The sequence below is a fragment of the Trichosurus vulpecula genome, chromosome 7 (genome assembly GCF_011100635.1).
Source record: "Trichosurus vulpecula isolate mTriVul1 chromosome 7, mTriVul1.pri, whole genome shotgun sequence".
Classification (NCBI taxonomy): domain Eukaryota; kingdom Metazoa; phylum Chordata; class Mammalia; order Diprotodontia; family Phalangeridae; genus Trichosurus; species Trichosurus vulpecula.
In genome coordinates, this window is record NC_050579.1 from 18,020,018 (window position 1) to 18,046,863 (window position 26,846).

At 48.4% G+C, this 26,846-nt stretch overlaps 1 protein-coding gene across 1 annotated transcript in view; it reads right to left on the minus strand.

Moving 5' to 3' along the window:
• Window positions 1-8,337: 8,337 nt before the first annotated feature.
• PARL (presenilin associated rhomboid like) overlaps window positions 8,338-26,846 on the minus strand; it is a 39,070-nt gene continuing 20,561 nt past the window's right edge. Inside the window, exons 5-10 of the mRNA XM_036769203.1 lie at window positions 21,941-22,036; window positions 20,511-20,660; window positions 18,879-18,949; window positions 16,450-16,551; window positions 13,949-14,046; window positions 8,338-8,684 (exon numbers count right to left, since the gene is read on the minus strand). Coding sequence (XP_036625098.1) covers window positions 8,573-8,684; window positions 13,949-14,046; window positions 16,450-16,551; window positions 18,879-18,949; window positions 20,511-20,660; window positions 21,941-22,036 — 629 coding nt within the window. The 3' untranslated portion in view covers window positions 8,338-8,572. The remainder of the gene's footprint in view (window positions 8,685-13,948; window positions 14,047-16,449; window positions 16,552-18,878; window positions 18,950-20,510; window positions 20,661-21,940; window positions 22,037-26,846) is intronic.

Below are 26,846 nucleotides of genomic sequence, written 5' to 3' on the forward strand. Positions count from 1 at the left end.
AAAACCTCAGGGAGCTTGTATTCTAATGGGGGGACACTACATACACACATACATACATACATACACACACATATATATATATATATATATATATATATATATATATATATATATATACATAAGCGCATATACCCAAGTGCGGTAGGGTGCAGGAAGATGTGAGTTCAAATGGCGCCTCTCACATTTCCTAGCTATGTGACCTTGGGCAAGTCACTGAACCTCCAGTTTCCTCATCCGTAAAATGAGCTGGAGAAGGAAATGACAAACCACTCCTCTTTGACAAGAAAACCTCCGAATGGGGTCGAGTCAGACACCACTGAACAGCAAAAAAATTTGAGGAGTGGGAGCAGCCTGAGGAGATCTGTGAAAGGTGGTACCCAAGATAAGTTTTGAAGGCAACCAGAGAATCTCAGAGGTGGGGGGAGGAGGGAGCACCCCCACGTACAGGCATGGGGCACAGCCTGTGCAAAGGCCTGGAGAGAGGAGATGAAAGGTCCAGTGTGAAGAATGGGAGGATAGTTTGGCTAGTGGAGGGGAGTGATGGTTAAGAAGGTTGTTAGCATATTCTGGGGCCAGGTTGTGAAGGTCCTTTTGTGCCAGGGGAGTCAGAATTTGACCCTAAAGGTAACAGAGAATAGGTGGTTTTTTTTAATTAAGGTGACAGAAAAACAAGATCCCCCCCACCCCGAAGCAGTTTCCATTGGCAATACAAGGTATATAGGAGGGAATGGGCATCCCCTACAGTTAGAACAAAAATAGAACAAAAAAATAATCCAAGTTAGCATTTATGAAGTTCTTCAAGATCTGCAGAACACTTCGTATCATTTCATTTGGTCCTAGAGGCAGGTGCTAGTATACAGAAGGTAATTTGAGAGGCTGTGTGATAGAGTGAGTGGTGGCCTGAGCTGCATGACCCTGGACAAGTCGTCTAATCTTTCTGAGCCTCAGCATCCTCTTCTGTAAAAAGGGGAGGTCGGACTTGATGACTGTGATGGTCCTTACCAGCTCTAAAACTAAGATATCCATTTTACAGATGAGGAAACTGGGGCTGGAGAGTTTAAGTGACTTTCCCAGGAAGGATTAGGACTCAGTTCTTGGGTCTATCCCTCGGTGCCTAAACTCAGCTGCCAAGGTGGAAAGGCTTGGGAGATGGAGGTGTGGAGCTGAGAGGTATGAAAGGGTGGAACTGTCCTGGCAAGGGGAAAGCTTGAGCCAGAAGAGAGACAGAGGGAAGGGGCAGGAGAAGAAAGAGAGGGAAGGAAGAAGGGAGAGAGGGAAAGAGGGAGAGAGGAAGGGAGGGGGAGAGAGAGGGAGGTAGAGAGGGAGGGAGGGAGAGAGGGAAGGAGGAAGAGAGGAAGGGATGGAGGGAGGGGAAGAGAGAGGGAGTGAGCTCTAGACTCACAGAATGGAAACCATTCTTCTCCCAAGCCATTTCTCTGCCTGAAGCGTGCCCACCAGCCATAGCTGAGGCTGGCTCTTTTCGGGGGACCCTCAGCCTTTTCAGAAGTGCTCTCCCAGGGTGGAGTGGGCCCCCCTCAGTGGAGGTGTGCAAGCAGAGCATGGATGACCACTCTTCAGCCCTGTCCTGTGGGGAGTCCTTCAGGGGCACTGGTTGGACTAAACAGGATGCTGAGGGTCACTTCTGTCTCAAAATCCTGTGACTCTACAACAAACCACCACAAAAAAAGCAAGCTGTGAGATTCATGGCTTCCCAAATAATCCTCTTTTTCTGTTAAAACTCTGTACATGAAAATGCTTGTTTTTCCCACATTCGTTAAGTTCAAAGTAAATTAAACTGCCCGTCCATGATCCTCCGGCTCCGATGCTCTGCCCAAGTCCCTGTACCTGCCACCGGAGACCCCAAAGCTGTCTCTTCACATGGCTCTGCCCTGCAGTACATGCGGGGCCAGCTGACGTCTTCTTGTTTCATAATGATGCTGCTGGGCTGCCGTCTCTGCCTCCCCAAACCGCCGAGTTGTTCTTTGTCTCCTGTGGCCAATTAAGGCTAACCCCTAGCTGCACTGCTGCTGGAGCTGTGCCCTCCTAGAATCCCATCTCGGACCTTCTCAGTGGCCCAGTTACTGGCAGCACACTGTAAAAAGACTGTCATGCATCTCGATCCACAATCACAAAAGGATAGTTAGGGATTAAGCTGGTTCGGCCAGGGAAGGCTTTAAGTAGGTCGTAGGCTGAGCTGGGAAGGAACAGGGGGATTCTGAGGGGCACAGAACTGACTCCAAGCATGGTGGGCAGCCTGTGCCAACGCACAGAAGTGGGAGACACCATATGGAGTTGGGAGGGTTGCTTCGGGCCTGGCTCCCCTGGAACCTGGGTACAAGAAGCAGTAAAGATAGGTCGGGGCCAGGCTGTGGCCGGTGGGAAAGCCAGGTTTGTGGTCGGTGGGAAAGCCAGGCGGAGAAGTGAAGTTTCATCCTACATGCGACCCTGAGAGTTTCTAATCAAAGGACTGAAGTCACATTTATGCTTTAGGAAGATTTACTGTGTTTTGTTGAAATAAGCTTTTTTTTTTTTTTGGTTAGTGAGCATTTATTTTTTCTCCCTCCCGTGTATCCTGCCTGCTGGGGGAAAAAAGATAAACCAAACCTTTATAACAAAGTTAAAGCAAAACGAATTTTCACACTGGACATTTTAGAGAATTTGTGTCTTATTCATGCACTAGGCCTTCGTGGCCTTTCTGTCAGGAGGCAGGCAGTATAGCTTCATCATGTCTGTCTTTACCTTACTGCTGCTAGCATATTAATCAGTCACACGAACGTCACAAACTGCTGTAATGATATAACTGTCCTCCTGGTTCTGCTCACTGTACTGTGCATCAGCTCAGAGGAGTCTTTCCAGGTTTCTCTGAAACAAGAGGGAGATGGCTTTGGCAGCTGCAGAGAAGGTGAATGGGAGAGACTAAGCAGATGCAAATTGGGAGGTTATTACAATAGGTCAGGTGATTGGTGGTGGATGGAGAAAGGGGGGACAGCTGCAAGAGATGGCTGGGAGAGAGAATGATGGGCTTTGGCAGTGGACTCAAAAACGGCTGAGGTTTCGAGAAAGGATGACTGGGAAGGGGGTAGCGCAGGGGTAAATGAACTGAGGCCCTATAAGCGAGCCTTGACTATTAACATCAGGGAGTTGGGTGGAGGGAGGTCATCAGATCAGTTGGGTTTGGGACCCCAGTGGGATAGACATGGTGTCACAGGATTACAGCCAGAAGGGACCTTGGAGGCTACTGAATCCAGCCCTTTCATCTTACAGATGAGGAGACCGAGGCACATCTCGATTAAGTGACTTCCCAAGTGTCTGATATGGAATTTAACTCCGGGTTAACATGGTTAACACCATGTTGCCCCCAGTAAGCAGCTGTCAGATGCTTGGGATGAGCCTGGGATGCTTAACTGGAAACTACCTGCACAGATGTGGTAACTGAACCAGCAGGAAGAGGTGAGATTTCCAAAGGAGAGGGTCCAGAAGGAGAAGATGAGAGGATTAACTGTGGAAGAATCCAGGGTTGGCACAGTCCCCCAAACTTCCTGGTGAGGAGGAAGAAAATGCAGGAAGGACGAGGAGGGGAAAGAGAGAGTATCTGGGAGATAGGAGTAGCCAAAAACATCGAGTCCTGCAGAAAAGGCCGTTGGACATAGCAATGAAGAGATCCTTGCCCTCTCTCTAAAAGGCTGCCATTTTAAATACAGTGGTGGATTCAGAAGCAGGATTGTAAGAGTGGGAGGGCTTGTGAAATGAGTTTAGTAATGGAAGGGGTGTGAGGTGTGAGCTTGAAGGGATATACGAGTTTTAGGCTGTGCAGGAGTCAGCACATGGGCAAAGACTGCGTTGGTGAGGCCACACGCAGCTGGGCTGCCGGCTTTGGTTCTGTGAAATGCAGGTAGACAAGGGGCAGGCTGGAGCAGGCTGATTTTCCAGTTGACCAAAAAAAATTGTTCGAAAGGATTGGTGGCGTCCTAGATGGCCTTGGAGGCCTTTGGAAGTCCATAAATGGACCCTTAAGATGGTAGAGACGGAATTCCCTACGTTGGACTAGCCAGCCTCTGAGGTCCTATTCAGATCTAGGAGTCATACTACCAAGAAGGCTAGGGAAGCCAGTCTGGGAGGTAGGAAGGCCTCTGACACATATAAGGGTTCATCACAGCTTCTTGGGGCCCCTAGGCAACTCTAAAACTATCCAGACCCAGAACGGGTCCTGATCTGAATGGGTTTGTCTGGTACAAAAGGGAACAGAAATTAAAGTATGGTGGGGGTGGGGGAGGTAGAGCAACAAAAGCTAAGACAACTGAACAGAAAAGCTGGGGCTGGGCCCAGAGTCAAGGTTGATTTGTAGCTGATAAGGAAGGCAAAGCATCCTGGAAACAGAAAAGTGGGATCAGATTTACCCCAATCTGGTTCTTCTTGCTTCACTTTCTCTGCTCCCTGGTAACAGGAGCACATGCCTGCCTCTCTCCCCAAAGGCATCACTTCCTCAGAACTGCATCAGAACACAGGGAATGCAGCGCTCTGGAGAAGGGAGGAAATAGGGCGGCAAGTTCTATCTAGTTGAAATAAGAGGAAAATGGGGCCTGGATGTTTCCTGGCTCTAGACTCAGCTCACGCAGATGGACGGGACCCCTCTGAATCTTTGTTGTTGTGCCTGACTCCGTGACCCTATTTAGGGTTTTCTTAGCAAAGATACTGAAGCGGCTTGCCATGTCCTTCTCCAGCTCATCTGACAGATGGGGAAACTGAGGCCAACGGGGTTAAGCGACATGCCCAGGGTCACCCAGCTAGCATCTGAGGCCCGGTTTGAACTCGGATCTTCCCGATTCCAGGCCCAGCGCTCTGTCCACTGTACCATCTGTCCCTAGCTTTCTTCAAAGCTCAGATCATGGGTTGGTCACCTCCTACAGGAAGCCCTTCCTGATCTCCCCAGCGTCCAGTGCTCTCTCTTCTCACATTATTTTGGATTTCCCAGTCTACTTGTATCCCCAGTAGAATCAGTCTGTAAGCTCCTTGAGGTCAGGACCTGGATTTCATTTTTGTCCCTCTGGCCCTAGTGCCTAGCACATAGTAGGTGCTTACGCCGCAGGAGCCTGGCATTGGTCTCTGCCTAGCACTGGCCCCACACTGGAGGCAGGGCTGTACAGTGGAATGAACCCCAGGTTCAGAGTTCAAGGAGCAAATCTGGGCCTCAGTTTCGTTTTCTGTAAAAGAAGGGGGTTGGGCCCGATGACTGCTGAGGTCCCTTCTAGCTCCAAACTTGTCTCCCAAGCCCCAAGATGGGGCAGGAGCAGCTAATGAGGGAGTGACAGATTCCCAGCGGCCTCATGCACTTTGAGCTGACAGAGGCAAAGCCAGTTCCCCATCTCAATGATGGGTGCTGACAGAATGGGGAAAGAAGGAAGCAAGCGGCTGGAAATGCTGACAGCCAGGTGGGCAAGGATGAGGGGGTCTGCCAGGAACTCCTGATGGCTGGGTTCCGTTGGGGATGCTCGGCTGGCATGCTTCCATGCCAGGGCACATCGGTCTGAAAGCCCCACAACCAAGAGGAAAAGGGAGAGCCAGAGAAAGTTCTACAGAATGAAAACAAGACAAGACCACTGTCCCTTCCCCGGCCCCTCTCCAGGTTCCTTCGAGACACAGCTGAAGCCCCAGCAGCTTCTCTAGACCTGCCCCCTCGATGGCTGCCTAATTTAGGGCCTTTCTTCCCACAGTTCCCTTGTGTTGGCTCTGTCCGGGCGCTAAGCGCCTGGGGTCTGGCGAAGGGGACGTGAGCTCCCCGGGCAGGAACAGCTTCACTTTCATTCCTGTGTCTCCAGCTAAGCTTAGCACAGGGCTTTGTACATAGCAGGTGTTTAATAAATGCCTGTTCACTGATTGATTGCCAACAAGTTTAATCTTTTGGAAATGAAAGTGTCAGTGGCAAGGAGCAGCTTGAACGCAGGGTCCCATGGTGCCCAGGACTTCTTACTGTCAGGGGAATCAGCAGTGATCTTATGGAAACAGGGCCTGAGGCTTGGGGCAGGAGAACCCTGCCAGCACCCCCGAGCAGGCTGGGCCCAGGGGTACTGGGTGGGGGCATCACAAGACATGGAAGGGCAAAGGCGGGACGGTGGGTGGAGGGCAGGTGGGAGGAGCCAGGAGGCCCCAGAGATTGTAGGGCAAGGCCAGGGAGTCAGGCATAGACAATGATAAAGGCTTCCCCAAGAAATACAGAAAGCCTGCAGAAGAGATCGGTTTATCATCTCTCAAGAACAATCTTCACACTGGAAAGGTAAAAATGTGGTGATGGTGAGGCAGTTAGAAGCCTGATGCTCGAGGGGAGCCAGGCTTGTGCCTTCCCACACGTTCTCAGGGCTCAGCACACAGTCAGCACTTTAAAGATGCAGCCTAAGACAGGTGAGAAGGTAAAAGGGAGCAGCTGGCTGTCTATGCTGAATTCACTCAACAAAAACTTACTCAGCGTCTATTGTGTGCAAAACCTCCGCTGCAGGGCCAGGCTGTGCAGGTGGGGTTCTTGAGCCCCTTCGTGCTGGTGATGCAGAGGAATGGGAGAGCAGCCCCTGCTGGAAGCCTTGGGGGGGGGGGAGGGACGGGACGTGGGGGCGCGGAGAAGAGCTGGATTCTTTTTTACAGATGAGGAAGGTGGTGGGGGAGTTTTTTTTCTTTGAAAACATTTTATTGATTCCTTCTGTCCTTATATCACCACACACACACACACACACACACACACACACACACACACACACACATTTGGGGGAACCGTGTGTGTGTGTGTGTGTGTGTGTGTGTGTGTGTGTGTGTGTATTGGGGGGGACCTTTCCAGTCTAGAATAAACCCTTTCTTGCAACTGAAAACAAAACGAATGCAAAACCACCTAATACAGTGATCACACATTGAAGCCCTGCCCCTCCCCCTCCAATGGGAGGAAGAAGGCAGGCTCTTATGCAGCCAGGCCAGGAACACGGGGCCCTGGGGGGGGGGAGCCCAACAGCATTAAGCCAGAAAGGACGACTTGAGATGCACCAGCCCTGATTGCCAAGCACAGAGACCCTCCCCAGTCCAGCCACATTCTTTTCTGCTTTTGGTGGCTCCCCAAGGGCAGGGATTATGTCACCTTTGTCTCTGTACCTTCAGCACAGGCCTGGCACAAAGGAGGCCCTCAGTGAAGGCTTGATTGACTGATCGGAATCCAAACTTTAGTTGTTTACATTTCAACATTTTAAAATGAGTTATAATGACATCCCAACGGCACTTTCAGGAAGCAGGGTTGGATAAAACAAGAGATGAATGCTCCCCAGAGGTCAAAGATCGCCATAGTCTATAAACAAAGTGCTCTTTCCCCACTCATGTCAGGCTGGGGAGAGGTCCCTAGCTTACTTTGCTTTCTTTGCCCAGTGGTCAAGCCTCTGTCCTGTGCCCCACAATGGCAGGCGGCCTGCGGCAGCCAGAGAGGCCACGCCCATGTGTGCAAAGAGGTGGGCATTCTGCTAGCTCACAGATGCTCCTTAGGGAGTGGATCACAAGCTATTCCTGACAGCTAAGGAGGAAAACTTTCCTGCCTTCATTTCCTCAGCCCCCCAATATCTCTCTTTATTTTAAAAAAATGTTTCTTGTTAACTTTTCAGGAAAAGTTAAAAAGGCTGATGTTGCTTTAAATTCCCTACAATTTGAATTTCCAAGAAATAATTCTCACGCACGAACAAAGATTCCACTGAGCAGGATGATTATGCTTCTGACTAGCAAATAATGGTCTAGAAAGATATTGAAATTGGAGCATAAGCGTCCTGATTCAAATGGGAAATTTTCAAATAGAGGAGCTGGGCTCAGGTTCAAATGTGAATCCCTCCAAGTTACTGCCTTCCCACACCTAGATTACAATTTCTATTTAAAAACTGCACTGAAAATGAATCTCAATGTATCCCACTCACTGCAGGGCAGCAATCTGCATTTCCTGCCTTGTGAAAAAAACTGGTCACCCTCCCAGACCTGGGCCAGAAAGGAGCTCTTCATTCAGCAGACACCAATGGAGCAAGATGAATGAATTGGCCCAGATGAAGCGGCAAAGACACCTGAATAATCACCCGGACCAACAGCAAAGCTGGGTAACTGTGTGTACCCCCGCCCCCACCAACCAAGATGACACTGGAAAGCCAACAGGAACTGAACAGGCGCCTGCTACAGTCTGATGCCAATGTTTCAACACGTAACTTCACCAGGGAGCAATGACCATCCCACTGCTCACAAAACGACTTAGACAGCTGAGGCCAACTTACTCACCAGGTTTTAGGCAGAAGGTAAGAGCCACAGCTGTGGCAGCCCTCAAAAAACATCCTCCGCTTACAGACTAGAGACAGAAACATTTATTGTGCCAACTTTCTCTCAATTCACTTCCTACTGGAGACAAACATCTGGAAACACCGTTATAGCTCCAGGCCCCATGGTGCCTAGAACTGAGCTTCTGGCTTCTGGGCCACAGCCGAGGCACCGAGACTGAGTGCTGTTTGTCTCCGTGTCTTCTAGGAACGGTCACGCTGAGGAGGGGTCCCACAGAGGCAGGACACTTCTAACAGGATCACTCAGATCCCCCTCCTTTCTTGGGGTTATTAGTCCTCATTTCGTGCCAAATTTTCACTAGTGGCTCTCTGTTCTTCCAAATCAGCTCATGGCCATGTGTAATATACCATCTGGGAGAAAGAAAACAAGAAATCAGGACCAAAGTCTGATGACTCACAGGACACAGACCCCACAGCATTGGCAGCTGCCCCGATGACATCTGAGTTACCCAAGTTTAAGGCTAGCCACATGTGTAAACTAGGCTGGTGCTGAAATATCATCATTTAGAACGTGTGTCTGCGATGTCTGAAATAAAATGAAGGGGGAGAACAGTCTAAATTCAGAAGAGCCAGGTCTGAATCCTGGCTCTGGGCTACGCTGGACAACTGACTTCAAGTCTCAGTTTCCTCTTGGAGATGGTTCTGTCCACCTCTCAGCAAGGCTGGAACACTCGAATGAGACCACATACACAAAAGGGCTTCCTAAGCGGTAAGGTTCCTCTCAGAACAGGTTCAATAAATGCTTGCTGCGGTGACTTGTATGGTTGCTGAATTGTATTAGGAAACCAGCTTTCTCTACTGATCGAGCAAAAGTTTAAAATCTGCAAAGCATTTAAACAATAGCAAATATTTAAACTAGATTCTCTTGTAATAATGATAATTGGGGAAACAGAGCTCTGGTTATTGCAGGCATAGGGCAAATTTCTCAAAATCCTAAGCACTGTTCATTTGTCCCACTAGCATCCTGGCACTGTAGGAGAACGGAGAGCGTGGGGAAGTCTCCCTGGTAATAAATGTTCCGCCCCTTCCTCGCCCTCTGGCTGCCTTCTAGGAAGCTACCACTCCTCCCAAACAGAGGCTTAAGGACCTGATCAGTCGGCATGATCAGTATAAACAGGTTAAAGTGAGCTGCGGCCTAATTACAGTTTTGATCTAGGAAAAGGGAGATGAGACAAATAAAGATACAGCTGCTGAATGAGTCACAGGCAGGAGGGCACTTATGGATGCACCATCCTTCCTTCTCGGGGACGGGGAGGCAGGGAGCTCTGAGGCTGTCTGATAACCACGGGCTCCTCACAATAATCAGAAATCCCTCAAATACAACCTGCTACTGTGAGCTGCCTGAGGGATGAAGACAAACACTTCTCGGGGACAAGTCGGAGAAACTCAGGAAATGGAAAAGCAGTCTGATTTAGAAACTGAGAAGAAAGTCTCCTGCCTTTTGGAATCTTGGTTACAGAATGCACTGAGACTAAAAATTTGCAGGTTAAAAAAAGCCCACCCAATTCCAGCGAAATCAGTGAAAAAGGAGGTGTGTGGGAAAGAGAACTGTCAAGTGTCGGAACTTCTTAGGTGTTAATATGAAACGCTTTGGAGACTAATCAGCCTCAATTCCAACCATTTTCCATAAGCTTCTTCTATTCTTTATCCTGTGATACTGTCAAGGAGGCTTTCACCTACAATGAATTACTGCCAACGCGAGGCTTTTTATTCAATAATCGGTGAAGTTATAAATGGCACCGTGTCATGGCGGCACCTCCTACGGAAAGGAACTGTTCCCATGCAACACACTGCTACTCCTTTGTTTAAAAAAAGGGCAGGGTAGGATTTTCATAATAGGGTAACCAAAACCACCCTTCCCCCCAAAGCATGGTGAGTGACAGCAAAGAACAATCAGGATCCACATTCCTCTAACAGATGTCGCGTTCTGTGGCTACTGATGAAGCACCCGCTGTGTGGGCCACGTTTAAAGCCCTGGACACCCTACCCAGCCTTGTCATATGTGTGTGTGGGTGCGAGGTACATGTACGTAAGGGTGTATCTGCATCTAAAGCCAGAGTGAGTTCACTGGCATGAGGGGCTCCTCTCAGGGAGACTCCCTTCACAAATGCAGGCTGGCTCTAGCCTGGAAGCTCATGGCCTCAGCAACCTGCCCTTGCAGTCAAGTAACTTGCTCAGTCACACCGCTGCTCCCACTCGTCAGAGGCAGGACTTGAACACAGGTCTTCCTGTCCCTAACCACTACACTAAGCCTCCCTGTCTGTGCAGCTGCATCTCCTTGTCCTTCCTGCTGTGAGGCTCCATCTCCACCTTGTCTCTTCCCTCCCTGGCTCCAGATCATTCTCCTGCCACCTCTGCTCCACACTGTATCCTGTATCTGGATTAGTTTCTCTTATTCTCATTAACATTTCTTCTCATGCTTTAAAATCCAACCCCAAGGCCAGCTCCTCCAGGAAGCCTCCCTGATCTTTCCCCTTTAAGTAAGACTCCCTTAAACCCTAATAAACTAAAGAGAAATCAATGATTCTATGAGACAGCAAGAAATATCAGAACAAAAAGTGGAAAAAATGAACATATCTGATAATAAAAACAACAAATCTGGAAAATAGGTCAAGGTAAGAAAATATGAGAAGCAATCAACTCCCTGAAAACCATGATTGAAAAAAAGCAACCGAGACGCTGCATTTCAAGAAAAAATAAACAAAAATTGTCCAGCTCTATGAGAACCAGAAGGCAAAGCAAAGATAAAAAGAATCCACTGGTCATTTCCTGAAAGAAACCCCAAAAGGAAAAGTCCTAGAAATACCACAGTCAAAGTCTTCCACATCAAAGAACATATACTGCAAACATCCAGAAAGAAGCAGTTCAAATAACAAGGAGCCACGGTCAGGATCATGCAAGACCCAGCAGCTTCTATTCTACACTAAGAGGAGCGCTTGGAATACAATACCCCAAAAGGCAAAAGATATGGGCTTAATATAAAGAATAACCCACTCTGAAAAGCTGGGGTGGCGGGGGAGAGAAAGAGCGACCTTTTAATAGAATATAGAGCTTTCAAGCATATGGAAAGAAAAGAGTTGAATGGGAATTTTGAAATGCAAACACAAGAGTCAAGAGAAATCTAGAAAGGTAAATTTATCTGAGCAACTAGAAGCAGCTGCATGAAGATGATGCAGTGCTAACATTCTAATACAAGCCGGAAGAACGTCCCTTCAGAACCTTAATGTCATCCAAAGATGCTGCTGGGGTGAAATAAGAAAAACGGAGAACCAAGAGGTGGAGTGGTTCTGTTCTGAGGGTTTTGAGGGAAGAAAGAGAAGGGAAAATAAAAGGAACAGATTAATGCAGAAGAGATGAAGAGGGGGATGGAACTTGCTATTTCTCATAATGGAGAAAATACGGAGAAAGGGGCGCCAGGTGAACTGCACTCTTTAATGAAATGGACAAAATGGGGTTGAACACACACACAGGTTCTGGTGTAGAAATACAGCAATCTCGATGGGGAAAACAAGTGAGGATGGCGGGGATAACACCGGGAAGGAGCAGCTGCAAGTAAAAGAACCTTCCTCATCCTTCAGGGAGGGATCAAAGGGAAAAAGAAAGAAAAGAAAATCAAGGAACTAGAATCTAAGATGGTTTCCATCAGCTGGGAAATAGCTGAACAAACTGGGGCCTGTGAATATGACGGAATGTCACTGCAATGTCAGAAATGATGACAGAAATTACTTCAGAGAATCTTCAAGTATGAACGGATGCAGTGGAGTAAGCAGAACCGGAAGAACAATCTGCCTAAAGACACTGGGAAGAAAAACAACCGGAAAGACGGAAGAATTCTCATCAGAGCAATGAGCAGCCACATCTCCAAGGGGCAGCATGAAGCCAGGAAGGCCCCCGTGGACCAAGGGGAAGAGACAGACACGTGGTTTGACATAGCCACAGCATGCATTTGTTTTGCTTCTTCATTATTCTTCCCAATTACAGGGGTTTTTTCCCCTTTTGTTTTTAATCAGGGGTTAGCAATACTGATGTAGAGAAAGGGTGGGGGAAGGGGGGAGAGGGAGAGAGAGACAGAGACAGTGAGACAGAGAGAGACAGAGAGGGGGAGAGAGGGGGAGAGAGAGAGAGAGAGAGAGCGAGAGAGAGAGCGAGAGAGCGAGGGGGAGAGAGAGAGAGGGAGGGAGAGAGAGAGGGAGAGGAGGAGAGAGAGAGAGAGAGAGAGAGGGAGAGAGAGAGAGGAGAGAGAGAGAGAGGGAGAGAGGAGAGAGAGAGAGAGAGAGAGAGAGAGAGAGAGAGAGGGAGAGAGAGAGGGAGGGAGGGAGAGAGAGGGAGAGAGACAGAGACAGAGAGTCACTGAAACATTTTTAAAATGCACAGAATAAAACAGAAGGAAATTCAAAGGCAAGCACAAAACAAGGAGAGTGGTTTTGAAAGTAACGTGTGAGGGGCAGTTAGGTGAGTAGAGTACCAGCCCTGGGGTCAGAAGGACCTGAGTTCAAATCCAGCCTCAGACACTTGACATACTTACTAGCTGTGTGACCTTGGGCAAGTCACTTAACCCCAATTGGCCTGCCCTTCCCGCCTCAGGGAAAAAAAAAAGTAATGTATAGAATTTATTATATACTTTTTAAGAAACTCAAGAGTTTCATACGAAGCTTCTTTTTGTGTGCTGCTGTGCATGCCTTAATGCTCTTTTTTCGGCGTTTAAGTTTAGAATTAAATAAATTCTAAAATTTGGTTTGATTTTGGATGTCACAGCTCCAAATTGAGAGTTTAAAAGACGTACCCACCCACCTCCAAAAGCACGTGCCTGGCAGAGGGCCCCTGGGACCCATATAGCTCACAGCAGTACACAGGAAAACGTTTCTGTGGCCTTCTGGGCATCCTGCCATAGCCATGCAGAGCTACGCTGCTCCTTCCTCACCCTCTGCCCCCTTCTCTTCGGCTTGGGACACTTGCCACAGACACAGAATCATAGAATTCTGGAGGTGGAAGGGATGGACCTCAGATGCCAGCTGCTCTAGCCCATTCCGGACAAGGGCTCCCCCAGCCTCTCCTCTGGGGAGCATCCAGGACAAGGGGCCACTCCTTCTCAGGGCAGCCTGAAGCACGCTGCCTTTGCTCCTCCTCCCTCTGCTCCTAGGCCTGTCCTCTAGGACCAATTCCCCAATTCCCTCCTCTACACACTTGACCACGACTCTCGTGGCACCCCAGATAAACCTCTCTGGTGCTTCCAGAAGAAGGGCTTTGTTATGCAATGAATTGCTCTGACCAAGGTTGATGAGAAATTAGAGGAGGCAGCGAAGAATCAAGGTTGTACCTATTCAGTTCCAGATCAAGGACATCTCAATCAGATGACTGGCAGTCCAAGCCCTCACCATTAACTGTGCTATATAAATGTAGCCGCAGCAAATGAGAACGCTTGATCTTTGGGGGGAGTGAGAGAGCAAGGAAGGAGGGGAGGGCAGTCACATCCAATTCTGTTTCCATTTTACAGATGGTATATGATTTTTCTGGATTTATTTATTTTGGGGGGGAAGGAGAGAGAAAGAAGATTGACAGCTGGAGGTGAGGAGATGTTAGCTTAGTTCCCTTTAAGAAATTACACTCATACTTACATTCCAAAAAGGGCTCCCCCAAGATGTGCTGCATGATCAAAAAATTTCCATCCCAGGATCATGCCGGCTGTGTCCATCGCAATAATGGCTTTCAGGGCCTAAAATCCAACACAAAAGGACGTGAGAAAACACCGGCAGGGGCTTTCACTTTCAGCAGGGCAGCCCCTCCTGCCCAAACTGCGACAATGTGACAAACCTAGATCTGCCTCCAGTGAAATGTTTTGGGGAATGGGGATGGGCAGCAATGGGCCCCCCAAATCAGAATGCCACCTCAGTGGGGATCGGTGGCGTGCTCCTGAGGCATCAGATGGAAAAGGCAATGGGAACAAAAGCCCTCGCCTTCCAGGAGGGGCACGCCCAGTACAAGACAGCCTCTGAGAACATCCAGGAGGCCAAGAAAGAGGGGACTGGGATGTAGAGGAAGAGGCTCCTAAGGTAGGACTAGATAAAACCCTGCCTGCGTCTGGCCTGCTGGGTCCATCCATGCCCAGACCACACAGCTGTGGACACTGGTGTCCTTTCAGAGACTGGCGGTCTCCAGAGAGGAGGCATCCCGGGTCACTGTAATACTCTGGCATCACCACTGATTCTGGCCAATCCCCCTCCTCGGTCTGCACTGTCACCAAGATGCGAGTGGGGATAAGTAGGCCTCAGTGCCCCTCTGTCTGAACTCCCCACAGCTCCAGGCTGAAAAAAGCCAGGCTTAGAGATGTGGGAGAGCATCAAGCTAGAAAAACTCATTCATTCAGGGTATACCTACAGCCTGAAGCAAGATATGCCAGCCCTTACAGTCTCCTCAGGACAAAAGCTGAATGCGACGTGGGCCCTTCATGCTAGCTTCAGCCTTACAAGAGCCCTAAAGATGTGCAGGAAGAAGCCTCCAGCAGGGCCCTGCCTCTGCCCCAGCTCTGCTCTACCACACACCTCTGACCCCACTGGCAGCGGGCACTCTCATGGGAGGGAAGCCCCCGTCAATGAAGGTCGGCGTCTTCTCTGTGACTCAGTCGAGGAGAGCCGCTTAGCGCTGACAGAGGTCACCTAGTCAGGGTCCCACAGTCCCTGCTAAGGCAGTCCCTGAGCCTGGCTTCTCCAGCCCAAGGCTGAGTCTCCCTCCATAGAGGGACCAACCAACCTCATGTGCAAAATGAGACAGAAGAGAAAGAGGGCACTGATTGGGGGGAATACTTTTACACTTGGGCCAGAAAAATCCAGGGGTTTCACCAACAGATCACGCACAGACTGAGACTAGAGTGAATATACTGATATAATCATCATGACTTTATCTCTGGCGTGGCTCAGTTTCCTCATCTGTAAAGTGAATGTCTGGAGTTGCTGGAGGAGGCACCACCAGTTACAGGCCAGTGAGTGGCCCTGCCACCAGAGGCCAGTCTGCCCGCCCACCCTAATGAGGTGGGGCAGCCTGGAGAAATGGGCGGGGGAGGTGTCCCACAGCCCACCCAATGAGAACCATTGGCTACATCTGCTGGGAGCAGCTGCCTACAGTCTCTAACTTGATTCTAGCCCTGTCCTACCTATTATTATATTTTCTCAAGTTATTTCTGTGTTGGAAGAAAGTCTAAATTAGATGAAAACACTAATGCCTTAGTCTGTTTTTGAACGAACAGCAGGGCCTGTGCTCAGAGGCAGTGTCTCTAGAAGAAAAGCTGGCACCTGGCTGTCCATGAAAGCTGCCCGGGATGTCAGATAAGGTGCCACCCCTGGAGGCAGGGAAGGGGAAAGCCCCAACAGAAACAGTGAGGGGCAGTGGCGAGGCCAGAAGGAACAGCCTTGCGGTCACTGGAGGCCCTTCCAAGGCAACCCGGGGCGCTGGGGCACCTGGCACCTCCAAAGGCCCCTGAAGCTAGCAGGCGGTCCTGGCAAGATGGGGACATACTCTGAACCAGACAAAAGGCAGGCCAATGGCTTGTGTCTCACGCCGGGGACGTCCTCACCAGGGTCCATGTCTGACCCCCATCTGTTGTCCCTGGGGAAGTCCTGGTGAACAGGACATCTGGGCGTCTTCCTGAAGCTCTGATCTGACTGATGCACTCACCATCAGAAGTGAGCTCTCTCTGCTCTCCCTTCCCAGAGCTCACTGTTTGCTTTCCTCAGGATCTCTTCTGGGTTAGAGGTATATGACACAGTGCCTGGACGGGGGTCAGGAAGACCCCAGTTCAAATCCTGCCTCAGACACTTAGCCCTCATAGAGTTGTGGTGACTGTCTAATGAGATAATAATTACAAAGAGCTCAGCATGGGGCCTGGCACATAGTAGGGGCTTTATAAATGCTTATTACTTCCTGGATTAGAGGCCCTAAGCCGACTGTAAACCCCACCGAGAACAAGGGGGGATCATGTCTTGGCCCTGCACTTGGCCATGTGTTCACTACAGTCTGAAGAGTTGAATGTTTTTGATATTTAAAAAGTGGTAAGAAAAACAAAGGCCTCTTGGGAACCTCAAAAGGCCCCTGGAACGAGGGCCCGCCCTCCTCAGGCACTCACGTTTCCTGCAGTGAAGGTGAACATGGGCAGGAAGATGATGGCCAGCTTCCCCTCGGGGATCTTGGTACAAACAGCTGCCAGCACAGTCATGATGGCTCCTGACTGCAAAGGACAGAAGGAGAGAGGACCGTTACTGAGCTGACCCAGACAAGCGCCCCTGATCCCCTGGCAGGCGAGCTCAGAGGCAGCAGGGTGAAAACTAGCAGGATGAGCCTGCAGAGGATTCATGGGAGGCTTCCTGGGGGTGGGAGAGGAGAGCAGGGCCTTCACTCTCCTTCTCTACGGCCCCCAGGGTCCCAGGCCTCCCACTGCCAAGGCTTGACCTGGGGTGGCTGTCACTTGCTCTGTGAGTCCCATCTCTCTTCCTGGAACAGGAGCTCCATGAGGGCAGGGAACTGTGTGTCTGGCACAGAGTTAGCACCTAATCAGTGCTTGCTGACTGACAGAGAGGCTGACATGTACCTCGTGCATGACCCTGGGCAGATGACTTCGTCTCTCAGCTCTCTGCACACCTGTAAAATGGGGATATTCAGGATACCCATGCACCCCCTCCTCAGCTGGCAGTGAGGGCTGCTGGGAGAAAAGCCCCTCAGGCCCCTGCACAGGAGTTTCAGTTGTTCCCTTCTCTGTTACAAATAATAGGCAAGACCCCTGCAAACTTTGCCACTGCCACTGGTGAGCAATTAGGAAAAGTGACCTCCAACCACCCAGACGTCCTCTGCCTAGTAAGGAAGGGGATTCCTGAGCCTGTTTCAAAATGGAAATTTATGCAAGACTGTCATGAGGCCTCCTGCTGCAGCATCGTCGGCAGTGCCTCCTGGAGAAAGAAGTCAAGTACAGCTGGGAGGCCGGGCCCCTATGGGCTTTCTCACCAGGGCCCTGGGCACTGCCACCCTGCTGTCCCGGGCACTTCCTCTTAGTTCTCCAGACCCAGAGGCAAGGCCACCTCTTCTGCCAACACCCCTCTGGCATCAGAAGGGATCTCTCCCCACATGGCCTCTGTCAAGCTACACTCTGCCCTCTGGCTCCTACTAAGGCACGAGCTGGCCCCCTCAGTACCAAGAGCAGGGCCTCCCATATGCGGGTCTGGGGAATGAATGAAGGAAGCCCAGGACTCAGGGGACGTTCATTAACATGCAAGGACAGTCCGACCTTCCACACTGGACAAGTTTGGAAAATGCTGAAGTCACAGAAGAAAAACAATCACTGCGACCATCAGACACCATTCCAGAGGGCCCGGCGGGGTGGGGCATGAGACCTACGTCTTTTTAGAGACGGGGAAACTGAAACCCACAGAAATTTGTCACTCAAAGTAACCCTCCCAGCAAAAGAGCTGGGACTGAAACTCAGATCCTCCGGCTTGAGATCCAGGGTCCCAGGACACAATCACTTCCATGTGCCACACACAGAAGCATTTCTGAGCATAGGAGTCATTACTGGAAAAGAGTGGGACTTCCCTCCCCCCATCTATTCTGGCTACGAAAGCTTTATATTTATCCATGATAACACTCCATGAACTAAAAACAACAAATGCTTAGATAGAGGAAAAACATGGTACCAGTATTCTTAAACATGAAAGTATGTATAAGGGCTGAATATAGAATTTAAAAGGGGTCTTAACTCTAGAAAAGGACTTGTTTGATGCATCCATATTTATTCTACTTCTAAAGTTTGCCATAAAGTTATTTTTAAAATGTTTTAAAATTATTAATTCAATTTGATAAAAAAAATGTGATTAAGACTTTACAAGAGTGTTGCCCATTGAATGAGTAAAGTCAAATGTATTTGTCTAAGATTTTTTTCCCATGTTAATAAGTGCAATTAATTCAAAAGAAAACATGTTCAGATTTATCCTGTGCAATGGAAGATCACGGTATCAAATTTTAATGAGGGAATCTATCTCCCTACTTTCAGTTCTGGTCTGTGGTGTTAACACAAAGAAGACTAGGAAGACTTCTATGAACTGATGCAAAATGAAGGGAGCAGAACCAGCGAAGCAATACACACAGGGACTAGAACAAAGCACCCTCAACGTGCGCCCTCCTCTTCTCTGTTGAGGTGGGGGGCTGTGGAAGTGGAGCAGGGCATACACTGTCAGACTTGGCAGAGGTCTTCATTCATCCTCTTGGCCTATCTCCAACCACACTCCTTTCTTATTTATCCTTTCTCTTACGTGAGGCTCTCTGGGTAGAAGAGGGATATATTTGGAAATAAGGGTGATGTAAAACCCAAAAGATAGCAGTGAAAACAAAAAAGAAAATCACATCACCAACTTTTCTGCCTCAAAAGTCCTCACAATTTCATTAAAGGACTCACATGAAAAGGGGCTTGGCAGAGGCTGGAACCTGAGATACAGAACCACAGTGGGAGAAGAATGTGAAGGGTTTTAAGAATTTATTCTGACACTGAAACTGTAGAGGAACACTTACCGCACCAAGAGAGGGTCCGAATCTCCCTGTGGCCACTTTGCTGATATAACTGACGAAAGTGGAAATGACGCCTGAGAGGAAGCACAGAGAGAAAAACCACATTCTCACCCAGACCCTGAGCTGCCCAGGCCCTCTCGCCAAGCCCCAGCTGAGGAAGGACAGCTGGACAGCCCCGAGGGCCCTCCTGGAGGCAGGGATTGAGGCAGCGAAGGCCAAGGTCAAGGCTCTGAGGGCCATGCAGATGCAGACGTGGTTGGCGCCTCCTCACAAGCGGCTCAGTCTTCCTCCCTGGACACTGTCAGGCCAAGGTGTTAAGACCACTTCTCAGGGGTGCTACAGAGGCAGCTCCCGCTCAGGGGAAAATCCAGCTCGATGGCCTTGGGGGTGCTGACTGACTCGACACCTGGGATTTAGTTCTGCCTGACATTTCAGGGAGTGATTCACCTGTATTTGCAATTTTACAAACTTAACAATTTCAACTAAATACGAAAGAAAAAACTGAATCTCCAATTTGATCAAAGAATTAGAACTATGTTTTAAAACTTGAACATATTCATAATGATCCATTTTGTGGGTGTGACACTGCTTTGGGTTAATTCTGGGACGTCTTTAACCTTGTACGTGTTTTCTTTTTTATAAGACTGGCAGAGGTATTGGACCAGGTACGCAGCATGAGCAGGAACTAACAGATGGACCCCCCAGGTGCTGCCCTAGCCCTGATGGAAGATGTCCAGCCCCTCGGGTCAATTCATTATGCAGGATTTAATGGAGGAAATGGCCCAAGAGTGCAGGAGGACATGCCAGTGTGGACATGCCAGTGAAGGAAGGACTCAGTGAGGATTGCTGAGGAGCCGAGGCCATGTCTGAGCTGCTCAGAGTCTGTTGCCTTCTTTCTACATCACTTCATACAGCTCCGAGGATTTCTTTATATCCTTGAAGTTATCATTTTAATGGGACAACAATATTCAATTACATTCATAAACCACAAGTTGTTCCTCCATTCTCCAAACATGAGACATGAATGGTTCATTCCAATAAAACATGTATTATTTATTATTAACATTAAAAACAACTGTCGTTTGCACAGCACTTGACGTACCTTATCTCACTTAATCCTCACAAATCCCTCTCACCCTCTGGCATCTTCCCAAGGATTCCTGGGGTGCTCTCCCGAGGCCCGAGGAGCATCCAGTTCTGGGAGCCCTGTGACTTCTGAATGTGATGATTTCTACAACCATGTCTATGGTGCTTTTCTTCTAGAGCAAGGACCCCAAAGTGGGGATTTTACAGAACAAATGAAGGGGGAAGCCATGCATGTGCCAGAAGCTCCTGTAGCTCAGGGGTCAAGAGTCAAGACTAAATGTCTGCCGAGGCAGGGACAAGGGGGGGGCCGGGGTGGAGAGACCCGACCCCAGCATCCCTGACTGCATGTGACATGACCCAGCCTCCTAACCCCACCCTGCAGCACAGGCCCAGTTTAACAGAAACCCCAGCACTGGCCGAGGCATGAGCCGGGGCAGGCCACTGAGGAGGCAGGACAACCCAGACATACCTGGGCTGGCCACCGTGGTCCCTCTCCCAAGTTAGTCAATCCCACGTAGGGTGTGACTCTCGGGTGCTTGTGGTCATTACCTGCAGACAGGTAGACGGCCATGAACTGCTCCTGCCCAAGGATGTTGACAATGCTGGTGGAGAAGCTCCACAACACGTACATGTTGGCCGCCATGTGTAACAAAGAAAAGTGGCTGAAGGTGGAGAGCAGCATGGGGGAGCAAAGGGCTTCTGTAAGACAAAGGAGAACCAGCATCAGCATTGGCGTCCAGGCGACCAGGGCAAGCAGGCAGGGTCTGGGGAGTACTCTCACGGGCCAGCATCAGTGTGTGTCTAACCAAGAAAACCGATGGTCACCAGGAGGCCCGAAGGCTTGCGCTGGCTCAGATCCCAGGACAGGAGTCTGTCCTCAGGACTCAAGGTCAATTCTTGGACCTACAAGAGGGACGGACTTCCTGCTGAGACCAAGTTATTCATACTCTAAGGGGATGGTAACTTCAATCATAATTATAACAGAAGCAGGTGCATGTATCAGGGCCCATTTGTCAGAAGGAATATCTGAGCAAGGTTCTCTGACCAAAAGTTAAACAATTAAGGGGGAAAACCCAAGGGCAGGCAGTGCTAGAGAGAAGCCCTCCTCACTCATGTGCCCAAACACAGATCAAGCCTGGCTGCTCAGTCTCCCTGCCTCCTCGTACCCCTGGAAGAACATCCCCCTGCACCAATTCTTCTCAGGCCTCTGAGTGGGTCTGGTGGCCAATATCTGATCTAGAGTCATGCTGCTGCACAAATTCTGGTGGAGACAGATCCCTGGCAAAAACTTCCATTCCAATCAGTCATTCCACAAGCTATGAAGTGCCTACTGTGCGCCATGTATGTTGTTAGGTACCAGGGACACAGATACAAAGAAGGAAACCATGCCTAGCCTTAAGAGGTGCAATGTTTTCCCAGAGAGTAAACTTGTTCTAAGCAACTAACAGCATTTTCACATTTTGCTCAGTTAATAAGCCAGAATTAAAAAGAAAAAAAAATGAATATGATTCTTGGGCCACTTGAGTTCTACTTGCACATTTCCTCCTGGGGTGGAAAGCAGGGGCTTTAGCAGCAGGCTCTGTGCTCTGCCAGGTCCTACTAGGCTTCAGCACCAGCCTGAAGAAGGGCCACATGCTGATCACTTAAAGCCCAGCCTAGCAGGGGCTCATCACCAGACAGCTGGTTATGAAACTTTGACCATGGAGACTCATGAAGACCCTCTACAGGGTTGAAGAGCTCCCTCTCCCCAACTCAGGAGTTTCTCAATGGGGGGTGGGCAGGAGGAGGCCCTTAAACTGCCCATTTTAAGGAAGGAAGGTAGATCCAGGTGACAGTCTTGGGCATGGTGGCCAAACCTGTGAATCAGGGGTCCTGGGAAATATTGAAGTGACAGATTACTTAATGTGGACTTTATGTCATCTTCCACGTGGCCACCTTCTCCCCGCCCCAATCCAGGTGTGTGGCCCAGGGAGACTTACTGGAGGCTGGGTTGGATGTGAAGTACTTGATCATTGACCTCTGGAGGGAAGGGACTCGCCATAAACAGAACACAAAGACATTGGCAGCTATGATTCCTACAAACACAGGAAATGAAGGTGGATCAAACAGATAAGTTGTACACAGAAACATCTGACAGAGAATTCCAGCTGTGCCAAGCTCTTCTGGGGAGCTTCTATTATGATGGCAGAGGGAGTGAGCGGAGCCCGGGGGAGCAGCGGAAGACCTGGTGAAGGCAATGGGCTATGGAGCCCCTGGAAGATGCCGCTCATCTCACACAGCCCGGTATTGTATTCTTTAGAGCAATCCAGGGCTCTGAGTCACAAGAAATTCATCCCAATTACAAGAGACCAGAGGTAGAAGCTCACAAGCTCAGTGGGTTTGGCCCAAGGAAGAACACTTGTCTATACAGACTCTCTTAAATACTACCTAACACTGGCTGGGGAATTTTCCAAATAAAGGCCTCTATCTCTGAAGAAAACATTTCATACAATACACACTAAATGTCAAGCATTACTGTTCTGATTCATAAGAGCCCTCACTCACTCTTCCTTTTTTCTCCAAGGCAAACATTTACAAAACAAAAGGAATGATATCCATTACTGCAACAAAGCAAGTGTGTTGTTTTGGGAAAGTTAGGAAGGGTACAGATTTTTACAAGTATTTTCAAAAGGCTATCTAACTGCTGATTCTGCCCTCTCCAGGCCCCCCGGCCCATCCCCCAATCTTCCCTAATCCCAAGGACTCCTGTAAAAGCATATGAAAAATCAGCTCTACGTTTGGGATGGTCCAAACATCTAGAAATATGTCTTACTTCCCAAGAACTTGTGGGCAATCTCAAAGAACTTTGAAACTGGCTTTGAAATGAAGTGTAAGTCTCAGGTTCAGCCAGCAGTGAGTCTGTGGTCTGTATGGGAGCAGGAGGCTGATCTACTAGCACCCTTAACTGTAACAAAGTTAAGCTGGTTTCTAATAACGTCCTGACTTAGAATTTGGTCAAGAACCAGGAGGATTTTTTCCTTGAAAAGCACATACGTAACATAAATCAATGAGCTTTACGTACAAATTAATCAACCTAAAAGAGTGTTCTTAGTACTTGTTACAAACAATGAAGGACACGTAGCACAATGACCATGCTTTTCCTTTGTCTACAATAAGCTCCTTAACAAGGAGGCACCATTTTTGGTCTCCATGTTAGGGACCCAAGGCCAATACCATCTGCTACTTCCCTGCCTCTCTCCAAGGAAGGTTTTCATTTCACATACTGAGTTTCTTGGAAAAGAGCAGCACATTTAAGCAGGTGACCCATGTTCCCTTGTGATAATTTAGATGACCCAACAAGAACTGCTGAAAATAAGATGGTGAAAGACGATGTGTGAATGCAGCATCTGATGTAATGTCTGAAAAATGAAAGCACATTCTCAAGACTAGAGAGCTTAAATAAGGCAAAATATTTTGATTTAGACTCTTTCTATAACCTCCACTGGAAGGAAATGAGCTGACCTTCTCACAAGCAGTTCCGACCCAAATAGTATGGCGTCTTCTATCTACTTCTACCTACCGCTTTAAGGTCACAAAGGCCAAGCTTTGGAGCCCCTCTGGCCAAGGGTCTCTTAGGAGCCCATTTGTTCCTTTCAAAACACAGAGGTAAAGGACAACAGAATGGACTCCCAAAGAACAAACGCCCTTAACCTGCCCAACGGAAGGAAGGGAAGTGGTCCAGGCTGCCTGTTAGTCAGCAGGAGCGAATCCTGGCTTTTCCAAAGGTTGCTGAGACTTACTGATTCTTACCACTTGATGCTAAAATTATGACTTCCTACAGAAAAATTAACCTTTTGCAATAAGGTTGGTATATATTATTTAAATATTAATATGGGAAAAAATGGTGCTTTGAGGAAAAGGAAAATGCTTTCTTAAGCTATAGAATGAGGAGGCTCAGAGACCTAAAGGTCCCTCCCCCGGTTGAATGATCTTTGACTTTCAGTTTAAGCCAGGATACCTCCAACTCCAAACTGGAACAAAGAGACAAAGTGTGCACGATGGGGGCTTCATCATCTCTCTAAATGCCACACTGGATAACTGGACACTAGGGGGTTGGGATTTTTAGCATTCAAGTATTATTTAAGGCCTTCAAAGCCCCTTCTTACTTACATTCAATCATTAGTTAAACCACACAGCATCTCAATGGGGAAGCTAAATATGGAACAAAGAACGCCCGCACTAAAAAGCACCTGAGTCTGATTCCCTTGTTTTTAAGAGAGAATAAGACCCAGAGAAGAGTGACTTTTGCACGTCACACAGTGAGTACATGTTACTATCCCTTTAAGCAGAAGATAATTTGAGCAAAAGACTGGGGATGAGTAATGTGGAATTTTAATGTCAGTGAACTGATGTGCATGAACAAAGTACTCCACCCTGCTTGAAACAAGGTTTTGAATCTTTCTGTTCCTCAGTGACTAGATTAGTTAAATGGGAGAAGATCTCTGCCCAACTCATCAGGATACTGTATTAACTAATTACTTGTAAAGTACTTTGAAAACACGCAGGCCATCAAAAGGTACAGCTTGAGTTCTAACCCAGGAAAGTGCTGGTTCTTTGGAGAAGTGTCTGTGGAGTCTGTCTGACCCACTGGACACAGACGAGACATATTACACGACAACCTTTTCCTTTGGCCTAGTCGCCAAGACCCTAGGGACTGCTCAATGTGCTCCCATCATGTGTCCAGCAGTCAGCAGCTCCCTGCTGGGGCCTCTGTACACCTGATGCTGCTTCTGAGGAGTGGCGCACCTCTGTGAGGTGTCAAGAGAAACTTTTGAGATATATGGAGCTAGGTGAACTCCACCTACGTGCAGTAACTGACAGGGACACAAATGATGACATCTGAAAGACTTTGGAGAGGGATGCCTGAGATCATGAAGCCAGAAATGAATGTCTGGGCCCCAGTTGCTACAGGCAGGCCTCAGAGACATGGCAGGTTTGGTTCCGGGCCAGCACAATAAAGGAAACATAACAATAAAGTGAGTCACATGAATTTTTGGTTTCCCAATACATATGAGTTATGTTTATACTATACTGTGTGTATTATTATATTGTGTGTTGTTATAAGTATGCAATAATTGTTTCAAAAAACGATGTAATTACATTAATTAAAAATACTTTATTGCTAAAAAATGCTAACCATCACCTGGGCTTTCAGCAAGTGCCTCGATGTGATGGCTGCTGAATGATCGGGGTGTTGGTTGCTGAAGGCTGGGGTGGCTGTGGCAGTGTCCTGAAATAACATAACAAAGAAATGTGCCACATGGATTGATTCTTCCTTTCACTCGAGCACTCTGAGGACACTGTACGGTTATTAATTGGTCTAATCTCAGTATTGTTGCATCTCAGGGAATAGGGCGGATGAGGGGAGGGAGAGAGGTGGGGCAGTCAGAACACGCACGACATTCACTGATTAAGTTCACCATCTTGTATGGACATGATTGGTGACACCCTCAAACAATCACAACAGTAATATAAAAGATAACTGATCACAGATCGCCATGACAGATATGATAATGAAAAAGTCTGAAATATTGTGAGAATTGTCCAAGTGTGACACAGAGACAAGATGTGAGCATGTGCTACTGGAAACATGCTGTCAATAGACTTGTTCGACGCAGGGTGGCCACAAAACTTCAATGTGTAAAAAGCACAGTATCTGGGAAGCACAATTACAGGAGGTGTGCCTGCACTTTCACCCTTGCTGCTAATGGACACTAAGGGCCTCGCCAGAGAAAGGACAAGACAGGAAGTGAAGAGCAGGTTAAAAAGATGATCCCAGGTCTGTGCTCTTACGTTCAGGTCTAAAAACAATGGGCGGTTCTTGGCCAGGGATGGAGTCCAGGGTCAAGGGCAGATTTGCCTAGAGACTAGCAGATCTAATTAAGAATCCACATAGACATACGCTAAGCCTGCCAGAGTTTATCAAGGCTGATAAACCTGCTTAGCACAGAGGACAGCAGGTCTGAGCAGCTAAAAAGAAGAGCAGGAGAGCTACCCAATGATTGACATGAGATGATGACCAGGAAGAAGGCAAAGACAGTGTTCACAGTGCCAGATGTCCACAGAGCGATGCGCAGAGTAAGGGTGATAACAATATGAAAAAGAGATTTCAAAGGCCAGGTAGGAAATATGACCAGGGAGAGAGTGCCGTAGGACAAGCTCAATGACCGGATTCTGGCAATGGAAGCAGAGACTTTGTTTAAAAGAAGCAGGTTTAGGGTTAGGAAGGGCTGGGGTTAAAAACAGTGCTACAGCATTAGGGTCAGTCACACAGATCTGAGAGAGGATAGCAATACGGTGAGGACTAGGCCTAGGGAGCATCACGTATCAAGATAACAGGCACACACTGCAAAAAGTCTACCGGAGACCCTTTGGGTGATGATCACAGAGGGGAGAACAAAAGGTGTGTTGTTGTGGAAGGGCCTCACAGACCTCAGGCTGGCAGAGGAAACAGATGGGTTATTAGCACAGATCACAAAGCCAGCCACGTGGCACACAAGGGATATCCTCTACTCAGAAAGCTGTTGGAAGTCTCTCTCTGTTCATACCAGAACAGCTGCTAAATTCTTGACTTGCCTTTCTGATAATTCCATCTTACAGAAACAATGAAAGTGAGAACTCTCCTGAACCTGCTTCAAACGAATAGGCTGTGGGATTTGGCAACTAAGAGATCACTAGCAACTTTGGAGAGAGTCACTTCAGTGAAATGAGAAGGCGGGAAGTCAGTCTGCGAGGGATTAAGAAGAGAGTGCATAGATGGCCTTTTTGATGAGTTTAAAACTACATGGGGAGAAGAAGGTGGAGGTTTTACTAGCTACAAATCCAGCCAATCAACAGTGACAAATC